The sequence below is a fragment of the Pan paniscus genome, chromosome 17, assembly GCF_029289425.2.
Source record: "Pan paniscus chromosome 17, NHGRI_mPanPan1-v2.0_pri, whole genome shotgun sequence".
NCBI lineage: Eukaryota > Metazoa > Chordata > Mammalia > Primates > Hominidae > Pan > Pan paniscus.
Genome location: NC_073266.2, coordinates 41,436,575 through 41,457,690, shown reverse-complemented (window position 1 = coordinate 41,457,690; position 21,116 = coordinate 41,436,575). Strand labels below are relative to the sequence as shown.

The following is a 21,116-nucleotide window of genomic DNA, read 5'->3' as shown; positions in this document are numbered from 1 at the left end:
ACGCACCTGTAGACCCAGTTAATTAGGAGGCTGAGGCACGAGAATCGCTTGAACCCAGGAGTTGGAGGTTGCAGTGAGCTGAGATCACGCCACTGCACTCCAGCCTGGGAGATACAGTGAGACTGTCAAAACAAACAAACAAAAACAAACAAACAAAAAACAACTATTTATTTTGGGTTTGAATCTTGTTTTTCAACCCTACTCTGAAACTGTCCTCAGGAGTCGGTTGCCACTCAACTATCCTACAAACATTTTTTCAATTCATTGTCTAATCCTGGACACCTGTTAAAGGCAATGGTCTCTAAAGTTGTTGGTGTGCAGAGGGATTTAACGATGGGAGATATGTTTTCTGAGACACTCTGTCAGCACACATCCTATGTCTTAACACAGGAAATTAATACCATCCTGACAAAGAAGGCCTGGTTCACTGCAAAAATGTCACACTTCTTATTAAAACCACTTCAACAGCCAGTATTTTGCCTTGGTAGGTTAGGGTTATTTCCCTCCTTCCCTTAACATTTACGGGTAAATTTGGTCTGTTACTTCCTTCATTTTAAAGTATACCTGCTCTTTTCTCTCCTCCTCTGCAGCGCCTTCTCACCTTCTCCTAAATCCAAATTTCTTCATTACGCAAGGGTGCAATCATCTAACTACTTCATTTTATCATTGGATAAAGGCATGCTGAGCATTTACACTTTAAAAATATATGTAAGCCGGGCGCGGTGGCTCATGCCTGTAATCCCAGCACTTTGGGAGGCTGAGGTGGGCAGATCATGAGGTCAGAAGTTCAAGACCAGCCTGACCAATATAGCGAAACCCCGTCTCTACTAAAAGTACAAAAATTAGCCGGGCGTGGTGGTACACACCTGTAGTCCCAGCTACTCGGGAGGCTGAGGCAGGAGAATTGCTTGAACCTGGGAGGTGGAGGTTGCAGTGAGCCAAGATCGGCCATTGCACTCCAGCCTAGGAGGCAAAGTGAGACTCCATCTCAACAAAAAAAAATATATATATATACATGTGTGTGTATATATATGTATATATATGTGTGTATATATGTATATATGTGTGTATATATGTATATATGTATATATATGTGTGTATATATGTATATATATGTGTATATATATGTGTATATATGTATATATATATAATTTTATTTGGGTATTCTATTGATTTTTAGACATTGTATGCATAAGTAGGTTATTTCATCTATCAATTTCATTTCAGGATCATAAAAGGGAAATTACAAAATATTTGTTAGCAAAAGGGGGCAGTCGGTGTGACAGAGTCGAGAGTCACTGCTCTAGCAAGCTTCCCCTCCTAGCCACCAGGTTCTCCCAGAGACCAGTTCTTCCTGAAACGCAGGATCTGGCTTTTGGAGTCTGGCAGTTACATTTCTACTTTCTCATGCCAGGCAGGCAAATCACATCAGAGCATTATCATAGCACCACCCCCTAGGGGTACCCCAGAGCCCTGCAAGGGATCAGATGGGAGAAGCACAAGTCCCACCAGTTGGGCTGGCCTCCTTGTCACTGCACACAACACTGAGTAGAGAACAGCTCACAGAGCAGCCATCCTGAGTTACAACGCCCAGGCCAGGTGCAGCTGACACCTGTGACCTCTTTGGAAGCAGGAGACTGAGTGTCATTAGGGCCCAGCTTTCCTTGTGATGGCACTGTTGAGACCTGCATGTGGCTCAGCAGCGGCTTTGCTTCCCATCGCCCTTACTCAGCCCAGGGCAGCCTGGATGTTCCAAGGCAAAGGCAGTGACGGGGCCAGGCAGGAGCTCTGGCAACTGGTTATGAGAAGCAGAACATCAATATTAGGGCCTGTCTGGAGCACCTCAAATTGGGTCAAGAGACACACCCATGCCATCAGAATGGGAGGGAGTGATGAGGAACAAGGCTTTCAGAGCTCCTACAGGGCAGCCGCCTCCTGGGCTGCACTTGCTGACTGCAAATAAAGGGGAGCTGCTATGCCTTTAACAACTTGGACCCCACATAACTCCAGCAACCTCAGGAAGGCCAGGAACATCTGGAGAGGATGCCCAGGTATTACCCAACTCTAGCATCTCAGCCCTCTCATGCAGACAGGCAGACGTGTAAACAATTTTGATGCAACACAAGTGCCGGATAAAGGTAAGGATGGGATGCCGCAGGAGTGCAGAGGAGTCATACAACCTTTTTCTAAAAATCTGAGCTGTGTCTGGAAGAGCAAGATATACCTGGCTGGATGATGCAAGATATACCTGGCTGGATGATGTAAAATATTCCAGCACAACTAGCATGGAAGGGACAAGGGCAGCAGGACAGGAAGCAGACGGGGCCACATCACAGGACATCGGAGGCCAGGCCAGGAGGCTGGGCTTTATCCTACACAAGACTGGGAGCCACAAAGCATCTAAAGCTTGGGGTGACATCTCCCCTGAAGACAGATCTCTCTGGGGGTTTGATGGATAGCTTCTGGGTGTCAGAGTGCAATCTGCATATTGCGAAGGAACTTGCCCCAAAATGGCTTTGACAGGACACGTGTGAATCCTTTTACTGTAGAAGTTCTGTAAGAGAGGTAGATAGCACATGGTCACACCCAGACTCTGGAGCCAGGCAGCCCAGTTCCAACCCCAGCACTCCCCACTACTGCTGCGAGACCCGAGCTGGGCCACTTCACATCCCAGGGCTCTTCCTCCTCCCTCTGTCTAAGGGAGATAATAAAGGCACTCCTCACAGAGCTGGCAGGGGAATTAAACAAGGAGAAAAGTTCAGGCAAGGCTGGGGCTGTGGGCTGGCTCAATGCCAGCCCACAAAGCGAAAGATGTGAGCCTTTAAAAGAATGTGTTCTCCAAGTCACATATGTAGTCATCCCTCAGTATTCCTGGGGGATTGGTTCCAGGACCCCCGGCGGATACCAAATTCTGTGGATGCTCAAATCCCTGATAGAAAATGGCGCAGTATTTGCGTATCACCTACACACATCCTCCCGTATACCTGAAATCATTATGTGTTTACATTGATGTACACAAGAAAAAAAAGTCACCTAAGCCAGTGAGTTCACAGATGTTACAGCTTTGGACAAGACTAAGTGTTAAAGTGACTCCGTTTGAGGTAGATTTGAATAAAGGTATGAAGTAATGCCTCCTTGAAGGAAAGACCTGCCTCTCACCTTTGTCCTGTTCAAGGCAGAAATTCTGTGAACACAGACTTTTTAAAGAGATGAACTTCCTGACTCTCTAGGGGCTTTCTCTGTAATAACTGAGTTTTCCTGTAAGACAGGAGTAACTACCTTAGATATATGTAGGCATATTTCTTGTGTTCTGAAATTATTGAGCAAGAAGGAAGAGATGGAGAAAGCAACCTCAGCTAGGGAAAAGGGTGGTGCAAACCACCAACCATCTTTACATAAGAAAAGGCCCAGCTTGGCAGGAGAATCCCTTGAACCCAGGAGGTGGAGGTTGCAGTGAGCCAAGATCGTGCCATTGCACTCTAGCCTGGGCAATGGAGCAAGACTGTGTCTCGGAAAAAAAAAAAAAAAGAAGGAAAGAAAAAAAGCAAAACCCCAGCTCAATCATCAAATCCACTTCAAGGAGGCATGACTTTCTCTTCCTACACAGCAAATGCATGAATAATTTTATACAAAAACATGTATTCGCAGTCACTTGTTTAGAAACTGGAATGCATTTTCCCCAGGTTAGCCCACAAAGGCTATTCAACCCCCAAACGGACCCACGTTACAGAATGAGCAGCAGCCTCGTGAATTTAGGGTGTTGGGAGGACAGGACGTGCTGAAAGAGGTGCTGTGTAGGACAGGGACCAGTTCTTCCCTACCCCATCCGACTCCTTTCACAGGGTAGAGCTAGCACTAGGCAGTTTTGAAGTAGATCAATTCATCTTTGCCACACAGCCATCTACTTTTCTGTACTTTTTTGATACTCTCTCTTCTCCCTGAGTCCTTCGTAGCCTCTTCCAGTCCCACTGCTGCTGCTGGGTAAATAGGAGGATTACCCTGGCAAAGGAGACCAGTGCAAAAATGGTATTTCAGGAACCAAAACAGGCTGTGTGAAAGGTCTAGGCTCCTGAAATACCACGTTTGGGGATCTACAAGTGGTTTCGTGTAACTAGAATAGAAAGTGCTTCCATGTTTCAATATTACTTCTCTCTCCCTTTTAAAAAAAAATCCTCATCAAAACTTTATTTCACTCAATATAGCTTCTTTCAACTAAATTAGGGGAAAAAAGGTAATCTCACTCAATCAGTTAATACAATACAGTCAGCCCTCAGTATCCGCGAATTCCACAACCAGCCGCAGATCAAACATACTTGGAAAAAAAGGTTGCATTAGTACTAGATATGCAGACTTTTTCCCTTGTCACCATTCCCTAACCAACACAGTATAACAACTATCTACATAGCACTTACATGATGTTAGGTATTATAAGTTACCAGACGATTTCAGGTATATGGGAGGATGTGTGTAGGTGATACGCAAATACTGCGCCATTTTCTATCAGGGATTTGAGCATCCACAGATTTTGGTATCCGCCGGGGGTCCTGGAACCAACGCCCCATGAATACTGAGGGATAACTACATATGTGACTTAAAGAACACATTCTTTTAAAGGCTCACATCTTTCGCATTGTGTATTTGTACAAGTGTTTCTTGTACACTTGTACACACTTACAGAGACTTACGCTATAGCACAGGTATTTTTTTCCTGATAATTTCCTCCAAACTCTCCTATTATTCTACAGGCAGTGGCATTTTAAAAGGAATCTCAAGCCAAATGAATCTTTAATGAATATTTAATTAGGACCTTTTCAGACAGTGTAATAGTTGGGGGAAAAAAGATGCCTTTTTCCAACACACCACTGAGTTGAAGAGGATGGAAAAAGTCAACAGATGAGTTTCCTGTCTTTCCCGCCAGTTCCCTTAAACCATTTCTGCTTTTCATTTCTTCTCCTTTTCTTACATCTCTGCATCTGTGGACTCTCCTATCGTCTCCAGGAGCAAGGCAGAGACACATTCTTGTCTGTGAGCAGATGAATTGTCTAGAAAACATGGACAGCCTGCAAGTCCTTCCAGTCCTCCCAAGAATCTGACATGGTTTTAGCCAGAGAAGAGGCTCAGAGGCCTGCTGACTCAACATCTCTTACAAGCGCCTTTGAGTTTTTCCAGGAAGCGCTGAGGTTTTCTCAGAAGTCAAAAAACTTTTTCTGTAAAAGGCCAGAGAGTAGATATTTTAGGCTTTGCATGCCATATGGTCTCTGACACTACTCATTTCTGCAGGTGTAGTGCACAAGCAACCACAGACCACACATAACCAAATGAGCATGGCTGTGTCTCAAAACTTTATTTACAAAAACTGGTGTCAGGCTAGAACTGGCCCACGGGCCATAGTTGACCAACTCCTGGATTATATGGAACCATCTGTATGATAACACTGGCTCTGCAATCAACATGCTCACAAAATGAGGCCACAGATCCTATGGCTTTCTCATATGGCTTTGTCACATGCGCCAAAAACTGTGTTAAACAATTTAGGGTCCATACATTCCTTTTATGCACACTCACATTACTTACCATACATTTTTCTTGCTTTTTAATACATTTTCGCCATTTTGTAGTTTAAAATGGAAAAGGAAGTGTCACAATTCATAGCAACTATGTACCAATAAACATTCATAGTAACGATACATGTTTCCTATTTTAGTTGACCATGAGTAAGTAGGACTCTTTAAAATATCTACAGCCAGAAACTGGTAGTAGCCCTGGCAGAGGTAAAAACTGCAGAAGTCTTAGGATCAAAAAGAATGCCAAGAGTTAAAGCGGGAGATGGGCTGGTAACCTCAAGAGGGGAGGAGGGAGGCTCAGCATCAGGGCAGCAGAAATAAGAACTGCGAAGCTCATTTGGGTCAGAAGCTCCAAACGTCTCACGCTCCTCAGGCCTCCATGTGCTTCATTACTGCCAGTCCTCTGTTAAAAAGTAATATGTCAAGCCATAAAGAGAAAAAAGGTGGTGACATTAGGATCCTGAAGTCCCAAGGAGCCAACAGGGAATTATGGCTGTGACAGCCACGCTGTGGACAATGGTCATGGTGAAAAGTGAGTTGACGAGACACCCAGTAGCAAAGTAAACCTGAGGAAAGCACCGACCATGGGAAACACGGACTGACCAGTGGTAGGAAGAAAATAACTGCAGAACAAGCCATCCAGTGCAACGGCCTAGCAATACTTGTGAGCCTGCAGTTCTGACCACTCTTTTCCCAATGTCATTTCATGTCTCCACGTGGGTTTTTCCGCTGTTTCCTCTCCTAGGTTTCTGTTTAAACCTCACCACCTCTCACATTCTCCTTTTCTCCTTGCCCCACCCCTCCCAACTCCTCATTCAACTGATTCTCTTCTACCCCATCATAATGCTCAGGCATCATTTCCTCCACAAAACTGTCCTTCAGGCTGGGTTAGACGCTGCTTCTCTTCTCTTCCACAGGCTCCAGGAGACCATGCGTATGTCTCCCAGCCTCCCTATCACCATCAGCTTTACCTACACCTACATTGCAGCACCGAAATATCTAGCACATGTCTTTGGCACCTAACCCACAGCCTGTCTTATGTGCCTGAGCAACTAAAGGTCTGAGTGCACGTCACATATGCAAACAGCGAGTGAGGAAGGGAATGAGTGTGTGTGTGTGGAGGGGGAGCGACTGCTGCTAGACTAGAGCACTGGGCACTAAGACCAAGATCAGGAACTTGACTTCAGGTGGTCAAGATCACGAACTTACAAACACATGGACTTGGGTTCAAAGCAGAAGCGCCCTCCAGCAGGACAAATCTATCCTAACCTTTGGGAAAACACCTCAAAGTGCATAATGGTGGCTCAGCAACACCAAAGGGCAGTTTGTTGCTACATTATTACTATACTTCCAATAGAAAGGCAGCTACAGTTTCAAATCCCAACCAGGGAGCTGTCCTATATTCCAAAAGAAGGCTTCTAACTGTGCATATATTTCTAATTCCTATATGCATAATATCTGAATTATACAATCCAGACTTGCCACAAATTCAAGAGTGGCCTTCAGGATAATCTGTTTCTACAAAGTAACCATTTCTCATCAGGCAGCTGTTGATAAACTTTCACCATTCTAGTAAGGTGGCATGAGAAAATGACCTTCTTGCTTTAATAAAAAATATTGTTACACTAGATACAAAATATGTTTCTACTGTGAAATTGTAACAATAAGACTCTGGAAGGTTTACTAGTAGAGGAAGGGTGTCCCCCTGTGATAAACACTCATTAAAAAAGGAGACAGAGAGGGTAATTTGCCTATCCCTGTTATGTAGATAAAATGAGCCAGGGGGGTGCTCCTCAAACATTTATCAAGTCACTGCTGAGCCTTCAGCAGGCCATTTAACTTTGGAACAGAAAGGGAAGTTTCCCAATGCATAACAGAGTCTTAAATCCTTCATATGTAATACGTAAGATGAACTTTAAATAGAAAAGCTACCTGCACACAGGACATTGTGTCTTGTACTCGAACTATGCAGTCAAGAAGAAAACACAATACTAGCGGGGAAGGCACCACGTACAGAAGCTAGCTAGAGTTTATTGAGTGCTTACACTTAGTCGGGGCCATGGATTATTTCTTTTCATTCTAACCACCACACGATAATGTGGGTACTCTTACTGTTACTCCTATTTTATAGATAAGGAAGCAAATTTTGAGAAACCAAAGTCAGCAGCCACAAAATGGCAAAAGACTGGAACCCAGGTTGCAGGACTCTGGTCCATGATCACACCTGTATGCAACCGTGCTTTCCAAAACATACATCAGAAGCACCTTTTGGGAGGTGGGAAGAACGCAATGATTGTCCGCACCACAAACAAATCAGATGGAGCCAAGGAAAGCTGATAGGATGATACCATCTCTGTCTACCTGTCTTTTTCCCTCCCACCATCTCTAAAAAAGGCTTTTTAACATTGCTGGAAAATAAGGTCTCAGAGCAGATGACAAATTATCATAAATTTAGTGAGGGAAGCAGAATGGTAAAATGAAAAGAGTCCTTGATTTAGAACTATAGTGTTTGTGTCCTGGTCCACAGTAAAAACTAAGTCTCATGTCCCTCGTTACAAAACTGTCGTGATAAGATACACCTCACTCTTTTGTTGTCATGAGAACAGTGAGAATATATAAGGGAATGTGTCTAGCACTGTGCTTGGCAGAAAAGAGGTACTACAGTTTTCCCTGCCTTATCTTCAGTTCCCATTTCAAAATACAAGCAGACAGCACCTAGCTATACAAGGTAAATATTCCCTGGACACCTCCAACGCACTCACCCACAGAGAAGTATCTTTGAAGGGGCATCTCTCTGCTGTTGCTGTGAGAGAGTTTTCCAACCACTCATATACTGCCTTCTATTAACAGTGCATAAAATTTTTTAGATAATGCAAAAATTTCATGCTCTCAATGTAAAGGTAGTATTTTCACCTACTAAAGAAGGGTTAAAAAAGACCATTAAAATAAATATCACAGGAGACTTCAAAGCAAGAAGTACTTAAATATGCAAGTACCTAAATCATCAACTAAAAAGGGTAAATTTGACTCTACAACTATCTCCATCCTTCTCTCATACGACACAAACTGGTAGTCTAAAAAAGGAATCATAGCACGGTATAGGAAATATTCATACCTTTTTTCCTGAGGGCTTCTTAAAAACTACAAAAGAGAAATTGTGTGACAAGTAAACCTTTTAAATCCCCCATTAACAGCCTTTGATGAAACTCCATCTTGAAACCAGACCTGTATGCTTTAAAAATGAAATGTTCTAAGTCAAGCGAAGTTGTTTTTACTTTCAGACCAAAGGGGGAAAAAACTCACCGATTTAAAAGTAAAAGGGCTTTAGTGAAAAGTTCACAGTTGTGAGATACTTGCTTTGCCATTAAGAAGGCGGAAGCTCTGCTGGGTAGAAACCACCACTCTCTGAGGTCTGAGACTTTAGGCATTCTCATTCTTACAGACTCTGTCTCCCGGTCACAGTTGTACATTGGTCCTCTCATTCCAACCAAACTACAGGGTCTCCATAGTGTGAAGCATGTGGCCCTTAAACGTGTTGGGGAAAGCTGCTAATCAACATCCTTAAGGCTCGTCAACAATCAGACGGCAAATCACAAACTTGCTTCCTTGACCCGAAAACAAACACTCCAGGTCCCCAACGAAATGAAGGTTCCTTCCACTCCCACAGGAAAACTACCAGGTTTCAGTTCTTTCACTTTATTTTTTAAAAGACAAATAAAAAATTAACTGAACACACGTGTTTTCCTACCATTCTCATACTTTTTTAAAATCCCTCCATTTTCTTCCTTTATTTACGTTGGAAAAATTCTTAATAAATAACGCCTGCTTGAAAGACATCAGGAACTCGTTTTGAGGACTGAGTTTGTAGGAGACAAGGCAGAGAGATGAGTGGGCAGAGTTGAGCTGAAATTTTTAAATTCCTGCACGGCAAAGCAATTGTGCGTATCTGTTTTCAAACAATAAAGGCGTCTGGAATTGCACAATGTTGCAGAGCCATGCGAGGCGCGACGGGCAGGCAGCTGGGGGGCTCCGTGTCACAAAGGCTGCCGGGGCAGCACGCGAGCCAGAGTCACGACAAGCTCGGGTCCCAGGCTCGCTGCTGCCTCAAATCTCATCCGGTCCCAAAGCCAGCTGCCCTGCGGAGAGGAGCCGACCGGCACCGGGCACATCTCTGGGAGGGCGAGGCTGGGAGAAAGTGAGAGGGGGACTGCGGGCGCGCGGGGCGGGCGCGCGGCGGGTCCCGGGAGGGAAAGGACAACGGAGCCGGGGGAAGGGGGTGGACGAGGAGATGTGGCAGAGGCGCATTCCCTCTGGCTGATCTTGCCAGGGAGGAGACCTGGGGACCGGAATCGGTGACCGACAGGAGGGGGAGGGGGCTCCCGGGGGCCGCAGGTCGAGGCGCGTGAGCCGGACACGAGGTGCGCGCGGCAGGGTTGGGGAAGCGGGGACGCGTGGGTCACCTGTATTGTTTGAAAAGCTGGTCCGACTCCCTGAAGCCGTTGTTGAGCAGCATGTTGATGCCGGCCAGGGCCAGCTCCGCGTCCTGCAGGGGCGCCGCCGCCGCCGCTGCCGCGTCCGAGTCTCCGTCGTCCCGCCGCCGCGGCCGCTGCTGCTCCGAGCCGGCCATGGGCGTGCGAGGCCCTGCGCTGGGCCGAGGCGAGATCGGGAGCAGCTGCTGCGGCCCCGCGCGCGCCCGGAGCCCGGCTCTACCTGCCCGGAGCCAAGCGGAGCCGGGAGGGGAGGGGAGGGGAGGGGAGAAGACGGGAGGGAAGAGGAGGGAAGGACCGCGGAGGGAGGAGCCGCGGCCCGGCTGCGGCGCGGCGTGGGAGGTGGGCGTCCGGCCGCCGCCGCGGGGATTACTCAGCAGCACCCGCCCGCTCCTCTCGCGCCCTCCGAAGCACCCAACTCGCGCGGGCCCCGAAGCGGAATCCGTTTCCGGGTGTCTCTCACCCCGCCAAGCCGGTCCCCGAGCGGCGGCCGCCTCCACTTCCTGCAGCCCCCGCGTCCCGGCCCCTCCCGGGTCCCCAAGCCGCGCCCTCGCCCACCGCCCAGGACTGCTCGGACACACGCACGCGAGACCCGGAGACCCGAGCGCCCCACCCTCCCCCGAAGGGGCCGGACCCAGGAGTCGGGAGGAGGGCAAGGCGCGGAGGGAGAACGAGCGTGCGGATGTGGAAGGAAAGGGAAGGGGACGGGGAACTCCGCCCGGGCCTCTATGCGAGCGCGCGGCGCTTTGTCCACGAGTAACTGAAACCCCACGCAGCCCGCGCCCGCGACCCCAGACTTCATCCCGACCCTGGGGCCGCCCCCTAGGACCAGGGCAGCCAATTCCCGAGGAGGTGGGCGGCGGGGGCGGGGTCTCTGGCACCTGCCGGGCAGCTCCCCGGAGCCCCGCGCTGCGGGACTGCAAGGCAGAGCCCCTCGGATCCCTCGGTACCACCCACTCCAGCCCGCCACCAACATTTGCGCAATGGGGCAGGAGGAGAAATGGAGGCCTATATGCCATATGCCCAAATATTTAAAAGTTATAAATTCAGCTGCCAAAGTGTGTTCTATTCTCACACTGCCAATTATTCTTGCAAAGCTTTGGCGTTCATATGACCAAATGTCAGCAAAACATCAAAAGTGACTGAATTTAACCATTATCACAGAAGTCTCACTGTTCTGATGATGCGCTGGTGATATCTGGATGCCTAATATTCTAGAGACAAGCAATTCATAAATCATCTTTATGTTTTTTCCACAAATTTTTCTCTAATTTAGCAAAATCCCTTAATGTAGTGTTGCAATCAAGATTATGCTCTAATGCCAAATTGGACAACCTTCCTTGAGTCGCTGTCGTTTTTAGAGTGTAGTTTATTAATTTCAACTTGGAGAAACTTTGCTGAAACACTTATAACAGAATTTTTTTTTAAATGAAAGCAATCCTCAGGTTTAGAAATAACTCCTGAATTTTAAACATTATGTCATCCGTTATCATGGGACCAATATAATAAGTTATTACAGAAAAATGCAAAATAATTTTGTCATGTAAGTTGCTTTTACTTATTTTGTAAATTGTACCATCCCTTATAAGAATATCTAAATCCATACAGGATTTTCAACTTTTATAAATAGAAATTTTAGAGTAATAAGAATTACTGCCACTCCTTAAGTGTCATGTGTAACTGTTGCAAAACCATGCTAATTCTTGAGTACATCTGGAACCACAAACTGGAACACTGACAGAAGCAAGAAAATAGACGATTCACATCCTTGGGAAACAGTACGTTGTAATGCAGGAGTCACTGCATTCATGCTGTCTGAGAAGAAGGATTTGACAAGCTGACCTTTAAAAGAAAATCTAGGTTTTCTTGGATTTAACATAATGTTAGTCTCAAACACCAGCAGTGTCACCATCCTTCATGGCACTGAGAGGCTGTAACCTTTTGTTTTTAGGGCATTGAGCTAAAGATGAGAAGAAGCGTTCCCTGGAGCCTGCATGGCATCAATCATGAGAATGGATGTTGAGGGTTATGCACCCCACTGAGGCAGCACTGAATGCCAGATCCCAAGTTACAGAGGTGCTTGTATGTTTTTTAATAAATTTATGCTTGTGTGTGTGTGTGTGTGTGTGTGTGTGTGTGTGTTTTGATGGGCAGGGCCCTCAAACGCAGGTCTTAGGGACTGTACTGCTCATTGAGGCCCACATGAGGCCATTGGCATGGAGGGCTCCCCTGGCCACACACTGCCCGAGGTCACCCTGACAACATGCACTTACAGGCTGCTGGAACTTTGGATCTGTGGAACCATTTGCCAGATCCCTGAAGCAGTCTAGTCAATAAGGGAGAGAAGCCAAGAGCAAAATATCAGACATAGGAGATAGCCTGCAGTCCCCCAACTGAGAAAGACAGCCAAGCACAGTCCTGTATGTCCCTATTACTGGGAAGAAAAAACAAGAATTTCAAGGAATTGATGACACTATGTTTATGAGTTATACTTGAGGCCCTGCAGCTGAGGATGTGGGGAGGGGTGAGCAAAGTCAGAGCATTCTTTGTGGGGCTAGTTCTGTCTCAAGAACCTCACACAGTCCGTTGTGCAGACAGGGAAATTTAATTGTTGAACAATTAAGGCAAGGTCCAATGCAACCGCCCAGCGCCCCACAATAGGCAGGGGAGGGGTGGCGTGGATAGAGGGATAACTACCATGTAATACACACCAGATATGTGCAAACTTGGATTTAATCAGGTACCAAAACAGTTACATTAGCATCATCATCATGAAGGGACATTTAAAAATATTTGCCCGTGGTGAGGGATACAAAAAGATTCAAAATGGGCCTCCAAATCCTGAAGGAAGAGAACACGTGGACTAGTAATACTTGTGGCAGCTGTAGTTGGCATTGACACCTGCCCCGGATTCACATTGCAAGGGAGAGTTAAGGCTGTGTTTTCTCCACTCGATAAAAATGGCAGGTTATAAAGGCAGATAGTGGTATCTAAGAAGTCATGGTGCAAATCACCTACAAAAGGAAGGAAAATCTAGATTCCTAACACTCCAGGACACCATATACTTGACACTGTGAGATTCTCAGCACCTTCCTGCAAAACTAATGCAGTCTTCAGTGCACTTGACTTCAGCCAAATAGGATTTATCCGAGTGTTTCCTTTGGAAGTTGAGAGACAGAGAGAGTGGAAAAAAGGGAGAAAAAAAGAGAAAAGAAAAGCCAGCGAGTGGTGGAAATAACCCACTTCCTTTCTGCAGTGGGTGTTGCCAGTATTTTGTGGTTCTTCATTTGATTTCACTGTGAAAATGAAACTTTAATTTCAAATGATCAGTAAAAGAAGTTTTAGACATGTGTGTTACCTTTTATAAGGTAGATTTTAAAAAATAAGGTGTTGTGGTTGCAAATGACAGAAAAACCTGACCCAAACTGGCTCAGCAAAGCAAACGTATTGATTGGTGTAGAGAAGTTTTACAAAATGAGGCTGTATCCCTGGCTTCAACACTAACCAGGACCCAGTTTCTCCTCTTGACCTCTTAGCTTTGCCACTTTGGTGTTTATTGGCTCTATTCTCAGACAGGGCCGCCTCTCCTGGTCCCAAAAGGTTTTTGGAAGCTCCCAGAGCTACATGCTTGCTGGCTACATCCAGCGGGAAGGCATTGCTTCTCTAACAGCTTAACTGAAATCCCCTAATTAAATCTCACTGGCTTTAATTGGCAAGACTGTAGTCAGGTGCCCATCTTTGCACCAATTAATGTGACTAGGAGGGGCAGATCACTCTAATTGGATTATGCCAGTCAGGGTCTGCTCCAGGACCTGGATGGGTAGAATCAATTTCACCCAAACTACCTGGCTGGGAAATCCCAGATCTGTTAGGAAAAGAGAGGTAGGGAATGGATGTGAGAGCGACAATCAACAAACATACCCTACCCTTGTCTTCCTGAACATGTTTTGAATTTTTGGAATTACATTCGGTTTTTTTCTTGAGACAGGGTCTCACTCTTTACCCAGGCTGGAATGCAGGGGCGAGATCATGGCTCAATGCAGCATTCACCTCCCAGGCTCAAGTGATCCCCCCACCTCAGCCTCCTGAGTAGCTGGAACTACAGGCACGTGTCACCACACCCAGCTAATTTTCGTATGTTTTGTAGAGATAGGGTTTCGCTGTGTTGTCCAAGCTGGTCTCAAACTCCTGAGCTCAGGTGATCCGCCCACCTCGGCCTCTTAGAGTGTGGGATTACAGGCATGAGCCACCCATGCCTGGCCTGGAATTATATTTTAAATGCATTCGAAGAATAAAGTACCACAAGAAAACCTTACTGTGTGTACTTTGGTTGTATTACATTTTTCAGTGATGCTAACAGTCATGCCTTTGTGCATCTTTTTGTAAATCCATATTATCCGTCAAAATAAATACAGGTTCTCAAAATGTTTGGAATTCTAAGAAGGAGGAGAGTAGGGAAATTAATATCACTATTTTTATGTTGTGCTAGCTTTACCCATTCAGCTCTTCTACTGAAAGTGAAGTAAGATTTAATTAACTACCTTTAACTAGAAGGCAAATCAGGTCAAGGGTTGCTATGTAAAACCTATTAAATTGTTTAGCCTAAAGCTGCCTTCTTACATATTTTAGCCTAAAGATTTCTCCATACATAGTGAACTGTAGCCCAACTGGATGCATAAACAGACTGTAACAAACTCTTGTAACAAGTAGCGGAGTTTCAGCCAATCACAGCAGCCAACTGTTCAAACCGTAGCCAAATAAGGCAGACCCCGAGCTGTAAACAACCTGACTGTTTCTGTATCTCACTTCTGTTTTCTTTATGTCACTTACTTTCTTCTGTCCATAAATCCTCTCTGACGCATGACAGCGCCAGTTGCTCTGAATCTATTCTGATGGTGGAGCTGCCCAATTCTCCAATTGTTCTTTGTTCAATTAAACTCTGTTAATTTATCTAAAGTCTTTCTTTTAACAAACCATACAGCAAGTTCCTTCCTTTTCTGCTCATAGGTGGATCACTAGCTTGCCTCTAAGGAAGGGAACATAGTTGTGGACCAGTGAGGTTCACCTGGCTGTTTTTGCAGTTGATGTGTGTCTCTGAGAGGACACTCATGGCTGCCCTGGGAAACCACAGCAGTTACCATGGACCAGGAAACCATCCCCCTTTGGGTTGGACGCCTCCTCACCTGCCTTTTCATAAACCAGATAGCCACTGGAGTGCAGTAATGGTTTAGGTAGGTGTTTACTAGAGATCATTGTTCTGCTGCTGTAGAGAGTCAGGGACAAAACTGGGGAAGAAGGCATTGTCTCTCCTCCACTGCTTTCCTCCCCTGGGAAGCTTAAGCAGTGATCTCTCCTGCACTAGCCCTTGACTGGGGTGTGTCTTTGAGTGTGACTGCAGGTCCTCTGTTGGTCTTCAGATAGTTTCATTCTCTCTCCCCATTATGCCTCCCTTCCCTTTAACCCATCTCCTTCCTTTTCATTGATAGTCCCTGTTCCCTGGATCTACCATCCCCCCCTCTTCCTTAGAGATAATCAAGTTTTCCTCTCCTTTGGTCCCTCCTCATGACTTGCACATTTTGCAGCCTTGGGTGAATGTCCATTACTTCTCTTCTCTGTCTACTGACTTGTTCTGCAGAGGGAGAGGCTGTCTCTGGTTTCAAGACATGTGTCTACTGAGTCCCTGGAGAGGAAAGTAGATGAGTTCCAGTCCCATGGATAAGGGAAGTGTTAAATGGTAGCAGGTTCTATTCAGTGCCCTGGTGGGTTTTCTCTGGATTGTTTAAAACCAAAAAAAATCTTTCCACTAGAATTTTTTAAACTTTTATTTTAGGTTTGGAGGTACATGTCCAGGTTTGTTATAGAGGTAAACTCATGTCACAGGGGTTTGTTGTACAGATTATTTCATCACCCAGGTTCTAAGCCCAGTGACCAATAGTTATTTTTTCTGATCCTCTCCTTTTTCCCAGCCTCTACCCTCAAGTAGACCCCGGTGTCTGTGGTTCCCCTCTTTGTGTCCATATGTTCTCATCATTTAGCTCTCACTTATAAGTGAGAACATGTGGTGTTTGGTTTTCTGCTCCTGTGTGAGTTTGCTAAGGATGATGTCCTCCAGCTCCATCCATGTCCCTGCAAAGGACATGATCTTATTCTTTTTTATGGCTGTGTGGTATTCCATGGTATATATGTGCCACATTTTCTTTATGTCATCTACAGTTGATGGGCATTTAGTTTGATTGCATGTCTTTGTTACTGTGAATAGTGCTGCAGTTGAACTACTGTGTACATGTGTCTTTACGAAGACATGTGTACATGTGTCTTTATGACAGAACGACTTGTATTTCCCTGGTTATATACCCAATAATGGGATTGCTGGGTCGAATAGGAATTCTGTTTTTAGCTCTTTGAGGAATGGCCACACTGCGTTCCACAATGGTTGGACTAATTTACACTCCAACCAACAGTGGCACTATGACTAATTTCTATCTGGATTCCCCATTGTTATCTAAACAAGAAAGGTACTTTCCTTCTATTCACGTAACTTTACCTTGTTTCCTACTAAAAATCCTGGGCTTATGCTAAGGTAGTATTAATCTTTTCCTGCATAAACAGAAGGCAAATGGCATGTCCGAGCTCTTCTCTCCAATCAGTAGGCTTCTCCCCTGACTGCAGGAGGAAGAAGGAGATACCTTTTGGTTCATCTAACAAAGTATATGAATCTATTTTGGGTGGAAGCAGCAGCAGTATTGGCATTTGCTTCTCAGAGTGGATTTGTTTCCAAATCTTAAAGTGTAGTCAGATTCCCTCGGACATTCGAGAGCATGCAGTAGGTGTTCATGACCTGTCTGTAAGTTGAATGGTGAGGGTGAGCTACAGAGGGGATGAGTTGGACTCAGAGGGGAAAGGAGATTAGGCCAGGAGTCTAAATCGTGGGTTATGACTCTGGTCCTGCAATGCACTGACTTTGTGATTTGGGGCAATTTTACTTCATCTCTTTCAGCCTCAATTTCCCCATTTATAATATGAAGATAATCAGTACCTTCAAGGCAAGTAAATGAGATAGTGGGCACGTGAACATGCTTTGTTAATCTGTAATACCAAGATATTACTAGAACCTATACAATTTATTTTCAGATATTAATTAAAGTCAGTGTGTCCTTCTGTTCACATATTTACTTGTCAACAGTATCTTGAAATTCCCAGCTAAAATAAAGTCTGTGCAATTAAATAACTAGTTGCATCATATAGAGATGATTAATTTAAACTGTTTCGAATATAAACAATACATGTTCGCTATTGTTAATGCGGCATGAGGAAGAAGTACAGATTTTCTTCAGAATGTATAAAAATATAAAATAGTCTGGGTGAGGTGGCTCATGCCTCTAATCCCAGCACTTTGGGAGGCCGAGGTGGGTGGATCACCTGAGGTCAGAAGTTTGAGACCAGCCTGGCAAACATGGTGAAACCCCGTCTCTACTAAAAATACAAAAACTAGCCAGGCCTGGTGGCACCCATCTGTAATCCCAGTTTATCAGGAGGCTGAGGCAGGAGAATCGCTTGAACCCAGGAGGCAGAAGTTGCAGCGAGCCGAGATCATGCCACTGCACTCCAGCCTGGGCAACAGAGTGAGATTCCATCTCCAAAAATAAATAAATAAAGATAGTAAAAATATCTACATTTTAGAGTTCTTCATTTGGACCTGAATTATTTCTACTTTAATAATCCCTAAGTATTATTTTGGACAAAGAAATAGATAATATTTGGTATGAAGAGTTTTAAAATGCACCTCTATGTTCTGTGTGTCCAACATGTTTTGCAGTCAGCTCTTGTTTACAAGGACATATGCATTGCTAATATAAAATAATTCCTTGTTGGTAAGTCACTTTTGTTTTGCTCTGGGGTTACTTAGCAATCCGTGTGTCTCAACCCAGAACTCTGTGCCACGGAATTCCCCTAAAGTAACTTAAGGAACCTGTTGAAGAAAAAGTTTTCTATCTGCAAGTAATTCATACAGGTATCTCCTTTATGCACAGCCTAGAGCTCATGAGCCTGATACTCAGGTTTTTCGTAGGATACTCACTGGGTGCTCCGACTGTGTCAGCAACAGGGGTAAGTGCTGGCAATATTTAGGCAAATATGACAAGGCCCCTGCCCTAGAGAAGCTCATCCTGATGAGACACGTAGCCAGATACACATTCATAGCACAACATGGTAACTGTCATAGTAGACCTTGGTGCCAAGTTTGTCAGAATCCATTTATTCCTGGACTGATTTAACGCTATCTCCCTAAATGATTATAACAAACTTATATCTTATGCATTGATAATTACTGATGTTTTTATTAATTTGTTCATTCTTTACACCTTTAGAGTTCAGATATGGGCCACAGTAGATCGCCTGTCTCACTAATTTACAGTCAATCCTTGGTTTTTTGACCACTGTCTCCCCCCCACCCGCCCCCGCCCCGATAGCATTAACCAGTTTGTATTCCTCTGCTGGTCAATGAAGACAGATAATCACTGTTTTTGATTACTTTCACGTCCATCTTCAAAAGATGATCTACCCCAACCAAAGATACTTAAAACGATGTGAACAAATTTTTGAAGACAATTGCAGGAGGTAAATTAGAAAGATGAAAATAATACCTTAAAGAAAGCATCTGTAGTCTCCTAAGGTATGTAAAGGAGAAAATAACTGCTACAGTGTATAATATTGTTTATTTGTTTTTAAAAATTTGGGCTGAGCATGGTGGCTAATGCCTACACTTTGGGAGGCCACAGTGGGTGGATCACTTGAGCTCAGGAGTTTGAGACCAGCCTGAGCAACACAGCAAAACCCCAACTCTATAAAAAATACAAAAATTAGCTGGACGTGATGGTATACACCTGTAGTCCCAGCTCCTTGGGAGACTAAGGTGGGAGGATGGCTTGAGCCTAGGAGGTTGAGGCTGCAATGAGCCATGATCGTGCCACTGTACTCCAGCCTGGGTGACAGAGCAAGACCCTGTCTCAAAAAAAAAAAAAAAAAAAAAATATTCTGTAGGATAAGCTCACTTACCCTAAGGAAGGCACACACATACATTCTAAAAACTAATCTTGAAAATGTTCTAAATTAGATAGTGGTGATTGGTTGCACAACTCTGTAAATACACTGAAAACCACTGACTTGTATTTAGTTATTGGGTTTTTTTTTTTTTTTTTTTTTGAGACAGGGTCTCACTCAGTCGGCCATGCTGGAGTACAGTGGTGCAATCATAGCTTATTGCAGCTTCAAACTCTTAGATTCAAGCCGTCCTCCAACCTTAGCCTCCTGACTGCAGGCACACATCACTGCAGCTAATTTTTATTTTTAATTTTTTTTTTTTTTTTAGAGACAGGGTCTCGCTTTGTTGCCCAGGCTGGTCTTAAACTCCTGTCCTCAAGAGATGCTCCCACTTCAGCCTCCCAAAGTATTGGGATTACTGGCATAAGCCTCCTTGCCTGGCCAGATTGTATACTTTTGGTGACTTTTGTGTATATAAATTATATGTCAATAAAGCTGTTAATTGAAAAAGAATTTTAATCATTTTAAACCACAGGGTGCAGAGCAGTGGGAGAAGGGAGTTAATGGCTTGAATCCTGTGCTTTTATATACCTGGGGCAAAAAAAAATATTTTATTATGAAAAAAAATCTTATCTTTGAAGAGCGTCCAAAAATCTAGAATGACTGCTGGCTAGCATCACTACGTGCTGGGTGCTGGGTTAAGACTTTACAAATGTTGTTCCATTTAATTCTCAAAGTAACTCTGTAAGGTGGGCTTTATCCCAAGTTTAAAGATGTGAGGAGAAAGACAAGTTTAATAACTTTCCCAAGGCCATGAAGCAGGTAATGGTTAGAGTGAGGTTTAAACATAGATCTCATTGCCCACAGTGGTTCAGTCTTAGTTGTTAACTTAAAACCTAGTACCCTCTGGAAACCTGACTGAGGGCATTCACACACATGCTTATGAATTTCATGGCATTAGTTCTTCCTGAAAGTCGTACTATTCCTTAGTTAGAAGGCATTTTGAAGGCATGAAAATACATTATCTCATATATGATCTAATTCAGCAAAATTAGGGTACAGCCCAGGCATCTGCATTTTAGCAATAACCTCAGGTGAGTCTAATGTCAGCACATTTCTGAGCCCCTTATAAGAAAGAGTTGTCCAGATGGTAACTCCCAGAAAGCAGTGTGGCTATTCATCTTTGTGTACATTGCCTGATTTGTTACCCTTAGTATATGTTTGAGAAATATTGCATGAAAAAATGAGTGAAAGCACAGTGGAATGCATGATTTTCATGGTAAATCATGCTGACATCCTTGCCTAGGAACAGTTGTATTATTATATTAAACTCAGAATAAAGGTGCATATTTTAACCTTAAAAACAAGAGCATTTCATGTGATGTCTTTAAAAAATTCCATGCAGCAGCAATGTATACATCTGGAGTTGAAAGAAACACCACACAAGGGTAACCAGGTCAGAAGGAGACACGCCCACACTAAGGATGGAAGGAGGATGTGGACACTAAGAAATCACTTAATTCCTAACTCTTGACATTTATTTTTAAATGTGGTTATAAAAGAAGACTCAGAACATTTGGCTGTGTCATGGCTAAAAATACACATTTTTTCACTTCTCCTCACTCTCTTCACCCTACCACCTCCTCTGAGACAAAAACAGTAAAAACAAGGATATACTGTGAGATGATAAAGAGAAAATGAGAATGCTGCTGTCTATACCCACAGATAGGGAACTGGATGCTTAGATGCCACAGGGACTCATTTCTTCCTTCCCAAATCCAGGCCAAAGAACAACAGCTGGCTGGGCTCAGGAGCAATCTTACTTCCCTTACTGCTCCAGAAAGGTAACCACCTCTAGTAGCCTTGTTCCTCACTTCTGCCTCTGGAGTGGTGTTTGCCTCTGCACTGTGCTTTCTTGGGGAACTAAAATGGCCTTGTGTAAATAAAAAATGCTGGGATGCTGGGTGTGGTGTGTTGGTGGCTCACCCCTGTAATCCCAGTGCTCCGAGAGTCCAAGGCAGGGAGG

General features: G+C 44.5%; 1 protein-coding gene and 1 long non-coding RNA gene across 4 annotated transcripts in view; one reads left to right on the top strand and one right to left on the bottom strand.

Moving 5' to 3' along the window:
- TTC39C (tetratricopeptide repeat domain 39C) overlaps positions 1-10,980 on the bottom strand; it is a 121,525-nt gene extending 110,545 nt beyond the window's left edge. Inside the window, exons 1-3 of one of the 3 annotated variants that reach the window (XR_008621856.2) lie at positions 10,025-10,980; positions 4,964-5,207; positions 1,197-2,554 (exon numbers count right to left, since the gene is read on the bottom strand). Coding sequence is in view for 2 of the 3 variants with exons in the window: in XM_034943963.4 (XP_034799854.3) it covers positions 5,144-5,207; positions 10,025-10,191 (231 nt within the window). In the remaining variant the exon portion in view is untranslated. Of the gene's footprint in view, positions 1-1,196; positions 2,555-4,778; positions 5,208-10,024 lie in introns of those variants that run through there. The other 2 variants (XM_034943963.4, XM_008955746.4) reach the window with 2 other exon arrangements.
- LOC117976843 (uncharacterized) lies at positions 9,544-14,365 on the top strand. Its single transcript, XR_004667622.3, has 3 exons — positions 9,544-9,759; positions 12,003-12,127; positions 14,040-14,365. It is a non-coding gene; the product is annotated as an uncharacterized LOC117976843 (long non-coding RNA).
- Positions 14,366-21,116: the final 6,751 nt, after the last annotated feature.